The sequence below is a fragment of the Pelodiscus sinensis genome, chromosome 9 (genome assembly GCF_052426305.1).
Source record: "Pelodiscus sinensis isolate ZL-2025 chromosome 9, ASM5242630v1, whole genome shotgun sequence".
Taxonomy (NCBI): Eukaryota; Metazoa; Chordata; order Testudines; family Trionychidae; genus Pelodiscus; species Pelodiscus sinensis.
The window spans coordinates 49,144,906-49,163,319 of record NC_143060.1 but is presented as its reverse complement, the minus strand read 5'-3'; the positions used below and the strand labels follow the sequence as shown (position 1 = coordinate 49,163,319).

Below are 18,414 nucleotides of genomic sequence, written 5' to 3'. Positions count from 1 at the left end.
ATGATTTATTTGCTTCAGTCCCTAATGATTTAAAGGAAGTGCCATTTTCTGACTTTAGAAGACATGGTATGTGAATTGTCACATTACTATAGGCATAATCCTATTATAGAAGGAAGATCAGCAGAACATAGGAGAACTAGAATAATAGAAGATAAAACAGATCTTTCCATCAATAGGGTTTTGACAGTATTTTGTACTGGAGGTTAGTTAGGTCATGGTAAAGATGTCATTAATCTATTGCAAGTATCAGAGGGGTAGTAGTGTTAGGATTTCTTTGCCCATGAAAGCTTATGCACAAATAATCTTTAAAGTGCATTGGAATCTTTACTGTTAATCTCTGTATGTCTGTACAGCAATGTAAGCTGAGGGTTAATGAGACTCAGATCAGTTGACTTGTGTCAGGGAACCCTCATCTTGAACATCTACATTGCATTTTAACCCAAGGTTAAGAATTTTTTGATCTGTGCTTTAACTTAGGGTTCTAGCATCCACACAGTGCATAGTTCCAAGTCAAAATAACCCTACTGCAGAACATCTAGTACCTCATTCCCTCTGCCCAGTGTCGACACTCTAGCCTTAGGAATATGGTGCACTGTTGGACAACTCTACCACCTATCCAGTCGCCAGTGAAGGTGCTAATGACTCTACTCAGGTGCCCATGAAGAGCACATATGCTGCCTAATTGGTCTCAAGAAAGTGATGGCAATTTGAGAACACTTTATACCAAACTACCATCTAATCTGAGATTTGGGCTCTTTGCCTCTAGACTGAGTCACGTTGGCATGTGCTCATATTTTGAGGATAATTACGACACCAGTCTCCAGGGCCAACATACTAGTAAAAGGAAATTTTAATTTGTAAAAGGGGATGTTCAATGAAGATGGGCGTCTTGACTATTTTCTTCTTAATTTTGTCTGTTTTGAAGTTAGAAGGGTTCAGAAGAAAGACTCAGAGATACCCCGCCCCCCTCCTACCCCCCGGCTCCTGATGGCTGCAGTGTTGAAGCACATCTCCAGGGCTTGCGGTGCAGGATGCTCCACGGGAATCTCTTATCCATGTCTCCACTGCAGGGGACAGGACAAGGGATCCCTGAGAGACTGGTGCAGGCTCCGACTCTCTGACCTGACAGCAGGGAGTGGCCAGAATGAAGGGAGCCACCCCTTCCCCAGCTGAGCTAAGCTGGGAGCTCTGCTTTCAAACAATGGCTGGCTGAGACCTTGCTTTACTCTTGGGCCTCCCTGGGTCTGTATGTGCCAGGACAGCTAGGAAGCGTGTGCAAAATCTGGCTGTGCTCTTGTGAACAGGAAGCAGCTCTCTGTGCAAAAAGCTGTTTCTGATCCCTCTCCCCTGCACACCCTGCAGGTTGGCTGACAGCGCTGGTGTTCAGCAGGCAATGGAGTTAATGCTGGTCGCAGCTGCTGCCATTTTCAAAGGCAGGCCTGGGCTCCATTTGCAATAGGGTGCAGTAGCCAGCACCACGTGACAGGTATTGACAGGACTTTTGAGACTCATTCGGAGGATTTCCAGGACATGGATCAAAATGGGAACCTGTGGGCTACGTCTACATTGGCCCCTTTTCCGGAAGGGGCATGGTAATTTCAGAGATCGCAATAGGGAAATGCGCGGGGGATTTAAATATCCCCCGCGGCATTTAAATAAAAATGTCCGCCGCTTTTTTCCGGCTTTTAGAAAAGCCGGAAAAGAGCGTCTACACTGGCCCCGATCCTCCGGAAAAAGCGCCCTTTTCCGGAGGATCTTATTCCTACTTCAAAGTAGGCGCTTTTTCCGGAGGATCGGGGCCAGTGTAGACGCTCTTTTCCGGCTTTTCTAAAAGCCGGAAAAAAGCGGCGGACATTTTTATTTAAATGCCGCGGGGGATATTTAAATCCCCCGCGCATTTCCCTATTGCGATCTCTGAAATTACCATGCCCCTTCCGGAAAAGGGGCCAATGTAGACGAGCCCGTGCACACAGGAAATCAACACTTGGATGAGAGGAAAGTGATTAGGAATAGTCAGCATGGATTCACAAAAGGCAAGTCGTGCCTGACCAATCTGATTAGCTTCTATGATGAGGTAACTGGCTCAGTGGACATGGGAAAGTCAGTGGATGTTATATTCCTTTATTTTAGCAAGGCTTTTGATATGGTCTCCCACAATATTCTTGCCAGCAAGTTAAGGGAATGTGGATTGGATAAATGGACGGTAAGATAGATAGAAAGATGGCTAGAAGGCCGGGCCCAGTGGGTAGTGATCAACGGCTCAATGTCAGGATGGCGGTCGGTTTCTAGCGGAGTGCCCCAAGGTCCGGTTCTAGGACCGGTTTTGTTCAATATCTTTATTAATGACCTGGATGAGGGGATGAATTGCACCCTCAGCAAGTTTGCGGATGACACTAAGCTAGGGAGAGGGGTAGATATGCTTGAGGGCTGGGATAGGGTCCAGAGTGACTTAGACAAATTGGAGGATTGGGCCACAAGAAATCTGATGGGGTTCAACAAGGACAAGTGTAGAGTCCTGCACTTGGGATGGAAGAATCCCAAGCATTCTTAAAGGCTGGGGACCAACCAGATAAGTAGTAGTTCTGCAGAAAAGGACCTGGGGGTTACAGTCGATGAGAAGCTGGGTATGAGTCCTTGTAGCCAAGAAGGCTAATGGCATATTAGGTTGCAGTAAGAGGAGCATTGCTAGCAGATCCAGAGAGGTCATTATTCCCCTTTATTCGGCTTTGGTGAGGCCACATCTGTAGTATTGTGTCTAGTTCTGGGCCCCCCACTACAAAAAGGATGTGGACGCATTGGAGAGTGTCCAGCGGAGGGCAACCAAATTGATTAGGGGCCTGGAGCATATGACTTATGAAGAGAGGCTGAGGGAGTTGGGTCTGTTTAGTCTGCAGAAGCAGAGTGAGGGGGGATTTGATAGCAGCCTTCAACTTCCTGAAGGGAAGTTCCAAAGAGGATGGAGAGAGGCTGTTCTCAGTAGTGACAGATGGCAGAACAAGGAGCAATGGTCTCAAGTTGTGGTGGGAGAGGTCCAGGTTGAATATTAGGAAAAACTATTTCACTAGGAGGGTAGTGAAACACTGGAATGGGTTACCTAGGGAAGTTGTGGAGTCTCCATCCCTAGAAGTGTTTAAGTCTCAGCTTGACAAAGCCCTGGCCGGGTTGATTTAGATGGGATTGGTCCTGCCTAGAGCAGGAGGCTGGACTTGATGACCTTCTGAGGTCTCTTCCAGTTCTATGATTCTATGATAAGGGGATGGTTTGATGAGATAACATGATCTTGGTAACTAATTGACCATTCATTATCAGTGGGAAATAGGTCAATGGAGGGATGATAGGAGTTACTATAGAGAACTTTCTGGGTGTCTGGCTGATGAGTCTTGCCCACATGCTCAGGGTTTAGCTGATCGCCATATTTGGGGCCGGGAAGGAATTTTCCTCCAAGGTAAATTGGCAGAGACCCTGGAGGTTTTTCTCCTTCCTCTGTAGCATGGGGCACAGATCACAGCTGGAGGATTCTCTGCATCTTGGGGTCTTCAAACTATTTGAAGGCTTCAGTATCTGAGATACAGGTGAGAGGATTATTCTAAGAGGGGTGGGTGAGATTCTGTGGGCTGCACTGTGCAGGGGGTCAGACTAGATGATCATAATGGTCCCTTCTGACCTTAAAGTCTATGAGTCTATGAATAGGCGCAGATCCCTAAGGCCCAGCATCATAAGGGCCCAGACCTGCTAGCACTTCAGGGTCCTGGTGCTCGAGGTGGTAGCTCGAGGTTAACACGATTGATTCAAGGTGGGGATAGGCTTGAGCCAGGGTTCAAGACCAGACATACTCAGTGACATTGATATGAAAGAGAACTGCCATGCCCTCAGGCTAAATGACGAAGTAGTTACATGCCCCTTTTTTTAGTGACAACTGAAACTCTGGGAATGGCCAATGAGTAAATCACACGCCAGGCCTGGGCAAAGGCTGGAGCATTTCCAGTTGAGTGGCTTCTCTGGGGATTGATAATATGAGAGATGTAGGTTAAATGATGGAGCCGTATGTGGTGTCTGCAAGAAGCATCCAGAAAACTGTAGAGAGCCAGCAGACAGCACTAGATGTATTGGGAACAAGGCCCTCACAGAGATCCAAAAGAGACCTTCTTGATCAAAATGATGAATGAAAAACGAGGCTTGGATTGTGAGCAAGGAAACAGCCTGCTGTTCCCTGATCTAACAGGTCAGAGGAGCAGGACTTTGGGTATGTTATTTGTAAACAACAAGGATTGTGTCATGAAAACACTGGTTTCTTCTTCTATTTTTCCTCTGTAAAGAAAAATAAGACAAAAGACCCTAACTATCAGCTAAACACTTTGAACAAAAGGGGTAAGTAAAAGACGGGAAAAATAAATTGAAACAAGAGATGCAAAAAAACTATTGAAGCATTGGAGGAGTCATATATAGAGATATATATGAGAGATGACCTTCAGTTGGAGTTAAAATATTGATCGGAGCAGCAGATATGAAGTCCCTGGCAGCAGGTGAAGACTGGCTGTGACATCCCCAGTTTGAAATAGAAAGGTAGATAAATAAGGTGACCAGTAAATTGACCCTCGTGGATCAGAAGTTTTCAAAGGAACTATGGGAGATCACGAAAGTTTTCCTTGATGTGGAACGTGTTAGCGGTGATGCGCTCCAGCAAAGACTTAAGCAGAAAAAAAAAAACTGTGGGGAAACTGAAAGAGTGTAGATCAGAATGGAAATCCATTGGCTGAATTAAGTTATGCTCTACAAATTGGGAAGTCAGAGAATTTGAGTAAAAAAAACATGAAACTTATAAAACTCTTCCACTCTGTTGATAACTAGAAAAAACTAGATGTCAGAAGGAGATTGTCCAGTTCCAGAAATAGAACTCACAATCCAAGTATCTCCTTAACCTTCCATTTCTTTTCTCTGTTCAGATTGCCAGCTGCCTGAGTCAGGAAAACAACTTCCTACTTGTGTCTATGTTGCCCATCCCAATGTTGCCATGGTATTTTTTCTAACCTGTGAATTCCTCTGTAAAAATAAAAAAAATCTTTTACTCGGGTGATTTACTGATATTGTAGTTTCACTGGAGATTACATACCTCTTCTCTTGCACCTTGGATATGTCAATTTCCCCTCCACACACTGTACTCTAAATGCAGAAGAGGTTGGATCCGTCACAAATCCACTTTTACATTGAAATTCAACATAGTCTCCACTTTCTAAATTGATTCTTGTTTCCAAGCTCCATTTCAGAACAATATTGTTCTTCTCCATATCTGTTGAGGACGTCATGCATAACTCTGGAAATAGAAACATATAGTTCCAGTATGTACATATTGATTTATTATTGATTCATTAACTGTATTGAGACTGACCCTATCCCCAAGTGATTTACTTAGCTAGCTAAAACAGGGTAATACTCTCAGACAAGATTTGAAAAGAAAAGGAAAGGCAGTATATTTGAGAAAACAAGGAGCTCTATAGAAGGAGGCTTTCACACTAACAAGGGTCACACTGTGGGAAAGAACAGAGAGGCAATGGGGGCTAAATAAATAAAGAGAGAGACCGAGTCAGATCTTATTTTACAGTCTGGCCTCTTTGGGTACATCTACACAGCAAAGTTATTTTGGAATAACAGTCGATATTTATGCAGAATCCCAGCGGTCCACTGATTGTATGTGTTGTACCTATCAATGTTTCCAGTTTGTCAACCTCGCGGAGTCCCTGAAGATGTCTCGCGGAGCACTGGGGCTCTGTGGAGCACAGTTTGAGAAACACTGGCTTATTCCAAAATAACTTTGCAGTGTAGACGTGCCCTTTGTGTCACTTAGTTGATGCGAAAGGGACAGACCTTAGCCATAATTGACCAACAGTCAGTGATGCCATTTCAGATTCTGGTTGGGAGGGGGCAACCTTAACCATGGTTCTGCTTAGACATTTGAAGACTCACGATTTCTGGCAGATAGTTTAAAAGTTAGCTGACAGATGCCCTTTATCTAATTCCTTTGCAAAAGAAAGAGAAATAAATATTAAACCCACTCAGCTCCAATAATAACATGTTTGGACATCTTGTGGCAAGTTGCTTGAGGGACATGGTTATGTTTCGAATGTTTTAATATTCTTTCTTACTAACTCTGTGGGGAAAGAGATACCCCATCAGAACTCCTAAGTTCTAGCTCAGCTCTAGGAGGGGAGTGAGTTTTACTGTGTTTCTGCAGTGGGCACATATATCTGGGTTCTGCGTGAGAACATCAGAATGGCTGTACTGGTTGCATCTAGCCCAATATCCTACCTTCTGACAGTAGCCAATGCCAGGTGCCTCAGAGGCAATCATTGTGTGCTTCATCACCCTTCCCCAGCTTCTGGCAAACAAAGGCAGGGGACATGCAGAAGAGGGTACTGGATACCTGCCCTCACTGGCTAATAACCATTTATAGCCATTGAGGGACCCATTCTCCATGAATTTAGCTCATTCTTTTTTGAACCCTGTTATAATCTTGGCCATCACAACATGCTCTTGCAAAGAGTTCAACAGGTTGACTGTGAAAAGTACTTCCTTTTGTCTAAATCTGCTGCCTATTAATTTCATAGGGTGACTCCTAGTTCTTGTGTTGTTTGAAGGAGTAGATAACACTTCTGTGTGTAATTTCTCCACCATTCATGAGTTTATAGACCTCTGCCATATCTCCCCTTAGTCAGGGATGCTGACAGGGACAAGGAGGGCAGATAATTTACAAGGGGCCCAGGGCTCTGGGCTGCCATTGCCACTACCCCAGACACTTTAAATTGCCATCGGTGCCCTCCATGGTGCAGTAAAGTATAGTGCTGAGGGTTGGCTAGGGGAGCTACTCTCTAGCCCCAACCTTTCTGCCCAGGACACCACCCTTTTCGGAAAACTCAGAATGGAGCCACACACTCAGGATATGTCTACACTACAAAGTTAATTCGAAAGAACAGCAGTTATTTTGAATTGACTTTAATAGCGTCTACACAGGCAAACAACTATTTCAAAATAAATTCAAAATAGTGGAGCCTTTATTCTGAATTTGGTAAACCTCATTCTACAAGGAGTAACACCAAATTCCAAATAGCTATTTTGAATTAAGTGCTGTGTAGACACTTAATTCGAAATAGGGGGCTTCCAGCCCTTCCCAAGGAGCCCTGGTGGCCACTCTGGGCACAGCTAGGAAAACTTACTCTCCTCTCCCCCAGCCCCGGTGCCATTAAAGGGGTAGGCCCTGGCCACAGTGCCTGTGCCAGCTCCAAGCCTGCCAGCCCGAAGCCAGCAGTGGCCACTGGGGCCCCTGACCCAGTGGCCCCAAAATGTGAGCCAGCAAGCCACTGGCAGCCAGCCCTCCACCACTCCCCAGGAGCAGTCTGCCAGCTCCCAGAAGCCTGAGAGGGGCTAGAAAAGGCAGGCGCCTTCCTGGTCCAGGGTGGAGATCATGGATCTTTGATGAGGGATGCCCCCAACATCCATGATCTCTGCACTAGATGGAGGAATGCGGCCATCTATGGCAGAATAGCTGCCAGCCTGGCCACCAAAGGCCACATGCGAACCCAGGAGCAGGTTTGCATGAAAGTCAAGTTGGTCTGGCAAGACCCCCAAACCTGAGCCCTGAGCTTCTCCTCCCCCTTGTTCCCCTTGCTTCCTCCTTCCAGCTCTCTCCTCCAACGTTTCCCCCTCTCCTCTCTCACCCTCTGTCTTCCCTCTCCAACATTCTTTTCCCAGTCTCCCCAGAGGTTCATTCCCCCCCCCCCAGTTTTGTTCAATAAACCCAGTTTCTATTTTTGAACATACGTTTATTTTATTTGACATCAGGAAGGGGGGCTAGGGAGGAGTAAGTGGATGGACATGAGGGAATAATGGGGCACGAGCCCCTGGTGGGGAGGACCAGGGAGGCTCTGAGGGCTTCTCAGGGTGGATGCTCTCCTGCAGGGCCTTGTGGATCCTGACAGCCCCCTGATGGAGCCCCTGGATGGCAGCCTGCAGCAAGTGCAGCCAGGCTGATCGCAAGGACCCCACGAGATGCACCGGCATGCTCAGGGGCAGCTCTGGCTCCATGTGGCCAAGTGCTGTGGTGTCCCAAGTGTGGGCACTCAGGGCACTCCAAGACAGGACTGCTTTGCTGTCCCTCATTGAGATAGATAAGCAAGACACTAAGTCCTAACCTGATGCCCTGCCAGCACTGGTTCCTGTCAGCCTTAACTTTGGTTCAGGGTCCACTCAGTGTGAAAGTGCTATTTTGAAATAGCAAAACGCTATTTCGAAATACTTTTTGTGTATAGATGTGTTATTTCGAATTAGCTTAATTCGAATTAACTATTTCAAATTAAGTTAATTTGAAATAGCACTGTAGTGTAGATATACCCTTACACACACACTCACACACACACATTGCCTAGGACCCAGAGTCTGAAACCAGCCCTGCTCTTAATCCTCTCTTTTCCAAATGGAAAAGTCCCAGTCTTTCTAATCTTTCTTCATATGGGATGTGTTCAGTAACTTTTTTTGTGTGTGATGGGGTCTCCAAATCTGCACACAGTATTCAGTATATTGGCATATCATGGATATATAGAGGCAATATATATCTTCAGTCTTATTAGCTACCTCTTTCCTCATGAGCCTCAATAATCTGTTAGGTCTGGCAATCATGTTTTGATTGCCACTAGACATGGAGATGATATTTTCAGCCAACTATCCACAATGATGTCAAGATTTCTTTATTGACGAGGTCAGCTAATTTAGACCCTCATCATTTTCTATGCATATTTGGGATTATATTTTGCAATGTACATTGCTTTGCATTCATCAATATTGAATTTCATCTGTTATTGTGTTGCCTAGTCACCCATTAGACTTCATTATTTAAAATAAATTTTGTATCATCTCTTCCAACTGATATGTTATTTTAGCTCCTGTTTACTTACTCTTTAATATTTCTGTGCTTGACAGCATCTCACAAACTTCAGTACCATCAGTGACTTTCACTGGTGTGATGTTTATGTGCTCAAACCCTTCCAAAGTAATCCTCTGTATTTATCATAATTATTTCTATAAGCCCTTCCGTGCACATAAACCAAAACCAAGTTGTTTGTAACCCAAAATTTATTATAGATCCATGCTGCTGACTTTTAAAGAGCTTTTGAAAATATTGTCTCACCTAATTTTGAGCCATCATTAATTTTGTCCTCCCTCCTTCATTTGTACATACTTCATCCCTCATACTACTTTCCCCCTTGATAAACTTTTAAATGTTAATCTTGAACCCTGTAAAAACCAGGAGTAGTCCTATGCCACTCTAAAGACATCTACACAGCAACATTATTTCAAAATAATTTAGTTTGCATCTACACAGCAGGCAGTTATTTCAAAATAATGTCAAAATACTGTCAAGCTGGAGGACTTCTTACTCCAACTCCTGTAACCCTCATTGTATGAGGAGTAAGGAAAGTCAGAGGAATAGAGCTCTATTTCAGAATAAGTGCTGTGTAGATGCTCCCAATTTCAAAAAAATCTATTTTGAAATAAGCTACTCAATTTGCATAGTTTATTTCAAGTTAAGCCCTGCTATGTAGTTATACTCTAAGTGTGCGTCTAGAATACACGGCTCCATTGGCGGAGCCATGTAAAGTAGTTTATTTGACACAGTCAATGAAGCGGGGATTTAAATAAAATAAAATATTTTATTTTATTTTAAATAAACAAAATAAAAATGGCCACCACGCTGTGCTGACAATTAGTTGATCTGGCACAGCGTGGCAGTCTAGACATGGCGCGGTTGACAAGGGAAGCTTTTGTCGACTGCTCCGGTATGCCTGAGGTTTACCGGAGTGATCGACAAAGGCTTCCCTTCATGACCGAGCCACATCTAGACTACTGCGCTGTGCTGGATCAGCTGATTGTCAGCACAGTGTGGCGGCCATTTTTATTTTAATGAAGCGGGGATTATTTAAATCCCCACTTCATTGACTATATCGAGTAAACTACTTTACATGGCTCCGTCGATGGAGCCATGTAGTCTAGATGCACTCTAAGGGTATGTCTACACTACAAAGTTAATTCAAACTAACAGACGTTAGTTAGAATTAAATTTGATAGGCGCTACACTAGAGATCCGCTAGTTCGAACTTAATTCGAACTAGCGGAGCGCTTAGTTCAAATTAGGTAAACCTCATTCCACGAGGACTAAGCCTAGTTCGAATTAAGCAGTTCTAATTAAGGGCTGTGTAGCCGCTTAATTCGAACTAGTGGGAGGCTAGCCCTCCCCAGCTTTCCCTGGTGGCCACTCTGGGCACCACTAGGGAAACTCTTCTGCCCCCCTCCCGGCCCCGGAGCCCTTAAAGGGGCATGGGCTGGCTACGGTGCCCGTGCCAGGTGCAAGCCTGCCAGCACCCAGCCAGCAGACCCTGTACCTAGCACGGCTCGAGCCAGCCACCCGCTGCCACCCAGTCCGCCCTCTCTTCCCGGGACCAGGCTGGCAGCTCACGGGAGCCTGCCCAGGTCCACAAGAGGCAGGCGCCCGCCTGGTCTAGTGCGGACATCATGGACCTCGTCCACAACCTCCGCACTAGGCACAGGAAAGTGGCCAGCTAGGGCAGGAGAGCTGCCAGCCTGGACACCCAGGAGCAGGTGTGCATGAAAATCAGGGTGGTCCACTGAGACCTCCGACCCCTGAGCCCTGAGCTTAGAATGGCCGTACTGGGTCAGACCAAAGGTCCATCTAGTCCAGTAGCCTGTCTGCTGACAGCAGCCAACTCTAGGTACTCTGGAGGGGATGGACTGAAGACAATGACCAAGCCATTTGTCTCGTGCCATCCATCTCCAGCCTTCCACAAACTTAGGGCAGGGACACCATTTCTACCCCCTGGCTAATACCACTCCATGGACCCAACCTCCAGGAATTTATCTAACTTCTCTTTAAACTCTGTTATAGTTCTAGCCTTCACAGCCTCCTGCAGCAAGGAGTTCCACAGATTGACTATTTACTTTGTGAAGAAGAATTTCTGTTACTAGTTTGAAGCCTGTTACCCATTCCTTTCCTTTGGTGTCCTCTAGTCCTTCTATTATAGGAACTAATGAAGAACTTTCCTTTATGCCCCTCCTCCACACCACTCATGCTTTTATAGACCTCTATCATATCCCCCGTCAGTCTCCTCTTTTCTAAGCTGAGAAGTCCCAGTCTCTTTAGCCTCTCTTCATATGGGACCTGTTCCAAACCCCTGATCATTTTAGTTGCCCTCGCCACTCCCACGCTCTCTCTTCCCCTCTCCCACCTCGTTTTCCCAGTCTCCCCGAGTTTTGTTCAATAAAGAGAGTTTCTATTTTTGACCACACGTGTCCTTTATTTTGTACATCAGGAAGGGGGGCTAGCGAGGGGTAAATGGAAGGAGGTGAGGGAGGAATGGAGCACGAGTCCCCGATGGGGAGGACTGGGGTGGCTCTGCAGGCTCCTCGGATGGAAGCTCTCCTGAAGCCCCCCAATTGACCCCCTCGGATGGCAGCCTGTGGCAAGTGCAGTCGGGCTGATGGCCGAGTGCTGTGATGTGCCCAGTGTGGGCACTCAGGGCACTCCAAGCCAGGACTGTTTGCAAGGGCGGAACCCCTGAGAACTGTCTGTCCGGGGTGGGGGTCGGGTCCCTTTAAGCTCAGCCTTTGGCTAGCCTGAGACAGCAGCTCCACGCTCTAAGTCCTCATCTGATGCCCTGCCGGCACTGCTTCCGGCCATCCTTAACCTCGGTTCAGGGTCCACTCAATGTGGACATGCTAGTTCGAATTAGCAAAATGCTAATTCAAACTAGTTTTTAAGTCTAGATGCACTAGTTCGAATTAGCTTAGTTTGAATTAACTAATTCGAACTAAGTTAGTTCGAATTAGCACTGTAGTGTAGACATACCCTAACAGATTTATTTGGGCAAAGCACTTTTTGCGGAAAAGCGTCCATACTAATTTAGACACGGTTTCGCTCAAGAAAGCCCTGTTTGCCATTTTCGCCATCGGAGCTTTTTTGCGCGAAACAGTTTTTAGCTGTCTACACTGGCCCTCTTGCACAAAAACATTTCCGGAAAAGGGCTTTTGCCTGAACGGGAACGTCAAAGCATTTGTGCAAGAAGCACTGATTTCGGACAGCAGAATGTCAGTGCTTTTGCGCAAAATCAAGTGGCCAGTGTAGACACCTGGCAAGTTTTTGCACAAAAGCAAGTGCTTTTGCGGAAAAACTTGCCAGTCTAGATGCAGCCCTTGTGAGATAGGATTAGAGAAGTCAGGGTAAGAAGTCTGACATCTTGAAAAAATTTTGAAATGCTGGCTTGCTGTGTAGACGTGCACTTTTTCTATTTTTAAATAATGTTAGTAATCTGAAATAATGCTGCTGTGCAGATGTACCCTAAGGTGTTGCAAGGCCATTTGTTCTTTTAAAAGTTTTTTTAATGAACATAAAACTAAGCCAATCTGAACAATTTGTATGATTTGGCTGCCAAAATTTGTTTGTTATGGATCTCTGCTACTAACATCCAAGATTTAATTCTATACTACAGAGTGATTCTTTTAAAATGCATTGACAGTAATGTGAATAAAGTGTTTAAATAAATAGATTGGCTATTTGGGACTAATTTTGAAGTTACTGTGGACAACTGACATATTACAAAATAGTCTCAGAAATACACACACCAAAATCTTAAATGGTGCCACTGCACCCATTGGGCACTACTAGAAGAAGAACAAGAAGGAATTTGAGAGAAGGGAAATTTCAAAAGAGTGGTCACATTCTGTAAAGGAACCATCTCTTGGAAGCTGGGGCCCCATGAGCACAGGAGACCACTACAGCCTGATTCTGTTTTACAGTCTGGCCCCTGCATGTCACTGAACTGATTCAAGGAGTTGCCTAGGCCTGAGATATGAATTCACAGGTAGAGGGACCTGAACTGTGGCCTAATTGCAGTTTGACAGGGCCAGAGCTTATTAGCACTGCTCGGTTACCCTATGGTCCAGACACAACACTACTGCCTCAAATTTGGATGGGATGACGCTAGGGGCTTATGGTCAATGGCAGTTAAACTGCTAGTTGTGGTGATACTAGTGGGGATCCTAGGAAGAGCAGATTCAGGAGGAAAGCACAATTATGTCTCACACAAACACACTTTAAATGCCTTTTCATAGCCTCTGCTCTTAGGTGTCGATGAACACAGGAACTAGGGATTAGTTGGTGGAGCTGTGTGTGTCTGAGTCACAAGCTTCCAGAAAGCCAATGGACAGCCAGAGAAGCCCTGGAAGAGTGGCCCTGAGGAAAAGCTGGAGAGCAGCTTTTCCATGGATGCTGAATGTGAAGGCAGACTTGGAACTCTGAGCAGAGAAATTGCCTCCTGATGTTTGTTTGTTTTGCTTTCAGAGAATCAGGACTATTTACATCCTTTGCTTATCGAAAACCTGTCTCTGTCCCTAATTTCTGTTCCTAACACAGACAACACAATGGAAACCTGCTATAACGACTAATCACTCAGGCCAAAATAGATTAAAGATGGTCAAAAGAAATAAAAACAAGACCTGAAACAGGATTTAGAGGTTTCACAAAGGAAATTAACATCGTATGGTTTCCTACAATGGTATGAGGCATGATTTGTCATCTGAGATAAAATATTTGTTGGGGGCAGCAACTACAATGTCTCTAGGTGATTGAGAAAATTGAGAAACCCACACTCCCAGTATGGAATGGACAGATAAAGTAGGTGACTAGAAATCTGCTCCTCTAAGATTTCCCAGGAACTCAAGAAGATCATGAAAACTTTCCCCAACTTGGATCCCCAAAATGGATCTTCTTAATAGTTCCAACAAGAACTGAAGAAGCTACAAAATCAGCTTCAGAGGGAAAGGAAATGAAGATACACAGCATGGACATCAGCAGCCTGAATGAAGAATTGGGCCAGCCAAAGAACTTAGGTAAGACAAAAACCCATATGGCTGCATCTAGACTGGCAAGTTTTTCTGCAAAAGCAACTGCTTTTGCAGAAAGACTTGCCAGCTGTCTACACTGGCCGCTTGATTTTGCGCAAAAGCACTGACATTCTACTGTCTGAAATCAGTGCTTCTTGCGCAAATGTTTTGATGTTCCCGTTCAGGCAAAAGCCCTTTTCTGGAAATGTTTTTGCACAAGAGGGCCAGTGTAGACAGCTAAAAACTGTTTTGCGCAAAAAAGCCCTGATGGCGAAAATGGCGATCAGGGCTTTTTTGCGGAAAAGCGTCCATGCCAATCTAGACGCTCTTTTTCGCAAATGCTTTTAATGGAAAAACTTTTCCGTTAAAAGCATTTGCTGAAAATCATGCCAGTCTAGACGTAGCCTACATGTTTAATTCACCATTTATCTTCATAATTCAGATTGCAAGTAGACTGGGTCAGCATCCATGACTGTCCACATGCTTCTATAGCACCCATCATAGTGGTGCCCTTGTACTTTTTCTAAATGGAAATTCCCCAATAAAATCTAAGAAACCTTAAGACTAACTTAATTGGTTAGTCTAGTGATTAACCAATATTAGAGATTTCTTACCTTTTCTCTTACACTTAGGATATGCCAGTTTTCCTTCCACACACTGTACTCTAAATTCAGAAGATGTTGGATCCTTCTTATATCCATTTTTACACTCAAATTCAACAAAGTCTCCAATTTCTAAGTTCAGTCTTTTTTCCGGGGTCCATTTCAGACCAATATTGTTTTTCTCCATTTCTTCTGGGGATGTTCTGCAAAATTCTGCAAATAGAAATATGTAATTTTAGTATGTACCTATGGACGTGTCATTAGATATTTGATGCACTACATGTATTGATGGCTCCCAATGATTTACATAGATAACAAAAACAGGGAAATACATTCAGATACAATTTGAAAAGAAAAGGAAAGATGGTACGGATGAGAAAATAAGAAGGAGCTCTAGAGACAGAAGCTCTCTCAATAACTGGGTCTCACTGTAGGTAGGAACAGAGAGGAGACTGGAACTAGAAACAAAATTTTACTGAGTTAGAATCTATTTTACAATTTGCCCCTTTGTGTCACTCAGTTGATGAAGATGGGCCAGAACTTAGCCATCACTGGCCAACAGAATATTCCCCATGCGGAAAGATACTTTCTGTTACTTGAGAAGGTATCAAGGACAATTTGCTTGTGCAGTGCTAGATAACTAGAGTAGGGTACAGGAAGTTGTGCAAAAAGATGCATGCACATGCTGAACAGACACTTCTATGTGACACCTCCGATCAGAAGAGCAAGGGGCACAAGTGTGCTGTGAAGGGGCACTGATCAGAACTGGCTCTTTAAGAGTTAAAGCCCAGCCCTGGGAGAGACCTGGAGTGGCAGAGCTGTAGAGCCAGCAGCTGTGGTAGGTCTGAGCCACTCAGGGCCCAGCAGTGGGCAGTATAAATAAAGGCTCCTGGAGGGGAGAAGACATAGACTCACTCTTGCTCTAGCAGCAGTGCAGTGGGATGTACCTGGCTGCTAGAGAATCTAGATGCTTTTGATGTAGAGCAGTGCTGGGGAAAGGCAGGCAGAGCTGGGGAAGCTCTGGCCAGGCAAGCTCCCAGGCTGGAGGGCCTAAAGCATGGTCTGAGGGAATGAGGACTGCAGAGAGGCAGTCGAGGTAGCCAGGGCAGAAGGTCCACACCCCCTTGCCAGTGATGAGTGGCCATTTCAGATGGCAGTTTGCCCTTGTGGCAGGGACTAGATGAAGACTGGCAGTGGGGCACTGAGGCAAGGTAGGCATAGGAGGCTGGGGGTGCCCAGAAGACAAAGACCCAGGAGTGTGGGGGCAGTGCAGGAGGGCAGTGCCACATTCTAGGAGAGATGTGGGTCCTAATACACAGAGGTGGAGAAAAAATAGGTAACAGTGGGCAAGACACCAGCTGAAAGGGGGCGGTCCGGCATTGAAAAGCTAATTCCCTGAGTGTCCAGCAGGAGGTGACTATGATGGTTAGGCTTGCCACATGCACCTAGAGGGAAGCAGTTATTGGGAAATTGCAAGGAAAAGAACAAGGATTTGAGAAAAGGAAGCTTTACAAAAAACTTTTATTTTTTAAACTGAGAAATCTTTTAGTAAGGTGATGCCCCAATATAGTAGTTTCACTGCAGATTCCTTACCTTTTCTCTTACACTTTTATTTGACAGCTCTATGTGTTTAACTCACATGTTATCTTCATAATTCAGACTGTAAGTAGACTGGGTCAGCAACCATGACTATCCACATGTTTCTATAGCACCCATCATAGTGGTGCCCTTCTAATTTTTTAAAGTGGAAATTCCTCAATAAAACGTAAGAAATCTTTTAGTCTAGTGATTAACTAATATTGGAGATTCCTTACCTTTTCTCTTACATTTAGGATATGCCAATTTTCCCTCCACACACTGTACTCTAAATTCAGAAGATGTTGGATCCCTCCTAAATCCATTTTTACACTCAAATTCAACAAAGTCTCCAATTTCTAAGTTTAGTATTTTTTCTGGGGTCCATTTCAGACCAATATTGTTTTTCTCCATTTCTTCTGTGGATGTTATGCAAAATTCTGTGAATAGAAATATGTAATTTTAGTATGTACCTATGGACATGTCATTAGATATCTGATGCACTACATGTATTGATGGATCTCCATAATTTACATAGGTAACAAACAGGACCGGCCCACAACATTTTGGCACCTGAGGCAGGGAGCTCAAATGACACCCCCATTCCCTCTCGCTTGGGCCAAAACTTTAAAAGGTCTCAATTCCTCCAGCACAGCACTCCGCCACCTCTGTGCATCTAAAGCAGAGAGAATACATATGCACCAGCAGCAGATACAATTTTCTACACTCTGGGTGCTAGTGCCACCCTCCCACAGTCTGGCACCCGAGGCAGTCGCCTCAGTTTGCCTCATGGTAACAAAAACAGGGAAATACTTTCAGATACAATTTGAAAAGAAAAGTAAAGTTGTTAAGGATGAGAAAACAAAGAGGAACTCTAGGGATGGAGGGATGGCAGAGGGTCACTGAGGCTGGGTGAGCATAGGGGGTTGCAGGTGCCCAGAGGGCGAGGACCCCACAGTGTGGGGGCAGTGAGGAAGGGCAGTACCCAGAGGGAAGGGTGCCACATTGTAGGAGGGACATGGGTCCTAATACCCAGAGGTGGAGAAAAAAATAGTTAACAACAGGCTCACCCTGTTACATGCACCTAGAGTGAAGCACCTATTGGGTCACTGCTAGGAATAGCACAAGAAGTCGAGGGAAGGAAGCTTTACAAAAAGCAATAGTCGTACTGTATAACAGAAAGTCTCTTGGGTGCTAGGACTAAATGAGCACTGGAAGAACCCCACAGGTGTTTCTGTTTTACACTCTGCCCCCTCTGTGTCATTCAGATGATGCAAGGAGTTGCCTAGATACCGGCTTTGAATTCAAAGGAAGGGGAACCTGCAGTGTGGCCTGATTGCATGTTGGCTGGGCCAGATCTGATCAGCACTGCTATCCTGTGCACCAAATCACAATCCCACTCCTTCACATTTCCAGGGGATGCAACTAGGGCCTCAGTGCCCCAGGAAGCTGTGCATTTGTGCAGCCATTTCTGAGAGATTTAAATGTGGACCAGATGACTAACAATGTGCCCTCAGCTCTTTTTTAAAAATTATTTGTACTTGTGGTCCACCATATCTAATGTATTATACACGTGACTGGAAAAATATCTGCACATGGATGGAAAGATTAGTGAAAACATTGGTTGTGGTGTTATCGGTGGGGAGGAAATTCAGGAGCAAAGCACGACTATGACTCACACAAACCCAGCTTAAATACACACTCCTGCCCTTAGGTATGGATCAACACCAGAGCTAGGGATTAATTGGCAGAGCTGAGTCACAAGCTGCAAGGAATCCAGGGACTCCACAAAAGAAATTAAAGCAACATTTTGTGGTTACCAATAAAGGTGAGAGTCATAACTTGCCATTGGCATAAATCATTTGTCGGGGCAGTAACTGCAACAGGCAGACAGAGAAGTCCAGCTGCAACTCTCACAGTGCAGAATGGCAAGGCAGATAAAATAGATGATCAGCAACTGCTCTTCATGGAGAGATGGTTTCCCAGGAATTCATAAAGATCAGGAAACTTTCCCCAATATGGAGCTTCTTCACAGTGATGAGCTCCAACAGGTACTGAAGGAGCTAAGCAGCGCAGGACAAAATTCCAGCCTGTCAAGCCACTGGAACTGGCCCATGAACTCAGTGGGCAGTCTCAGGGAGTTTCCATGCTTGCCCTGTACCCCCACCCCTACACTGCTCAGCAAAATGGCTGCCACAGCTATTTGTCTCTCTCAGCTGTGAGCCTGGGGGGAGTGGGTGCTTCTTGGGATGCTCCCGTCCCAAGCACAATCCCATTAGCCAATTTCTGGTCAATG

General features: G+C 45.1%; 1 protein-coding gene across 3 annotated transcripts in view; it reads right to left on the bottom strand.

Moving 5' to 3' along the window:
* LOC102449075 (complement factor H-related protein 5-like) overlaps nucleotides 1-18,414 on the bottom strand; it is a 47,023-nt gene that overhangs the window by 3,984 nt on the left and 24,625 nt on the right. For all 3 annotated transcript variants that reach the window (XM_075936703.2, XM_006110178.5, XM_075936704.2), the window contains exons 10-12: nucleotides 16,358-16,558; nucleotides 14,556-14,756; nucleotides 5,111-5,311 (exon numbers count right to left, since the gene is read on the bottom strand). In XM_075936703.2, coding sequence (XP_075792818.2) covers nucleotides 5,111-5,311; nucleotides 14,556-14,756; nucleotides 16,358-16,558 — 603 coding nt within the window. The remainder of the gene's footprint in view (nucleotides 1-5,110; nucleotides 5,312-14,555; nucleotides 14,757-16,357; nucleotides 16,559-18,414) is intronic.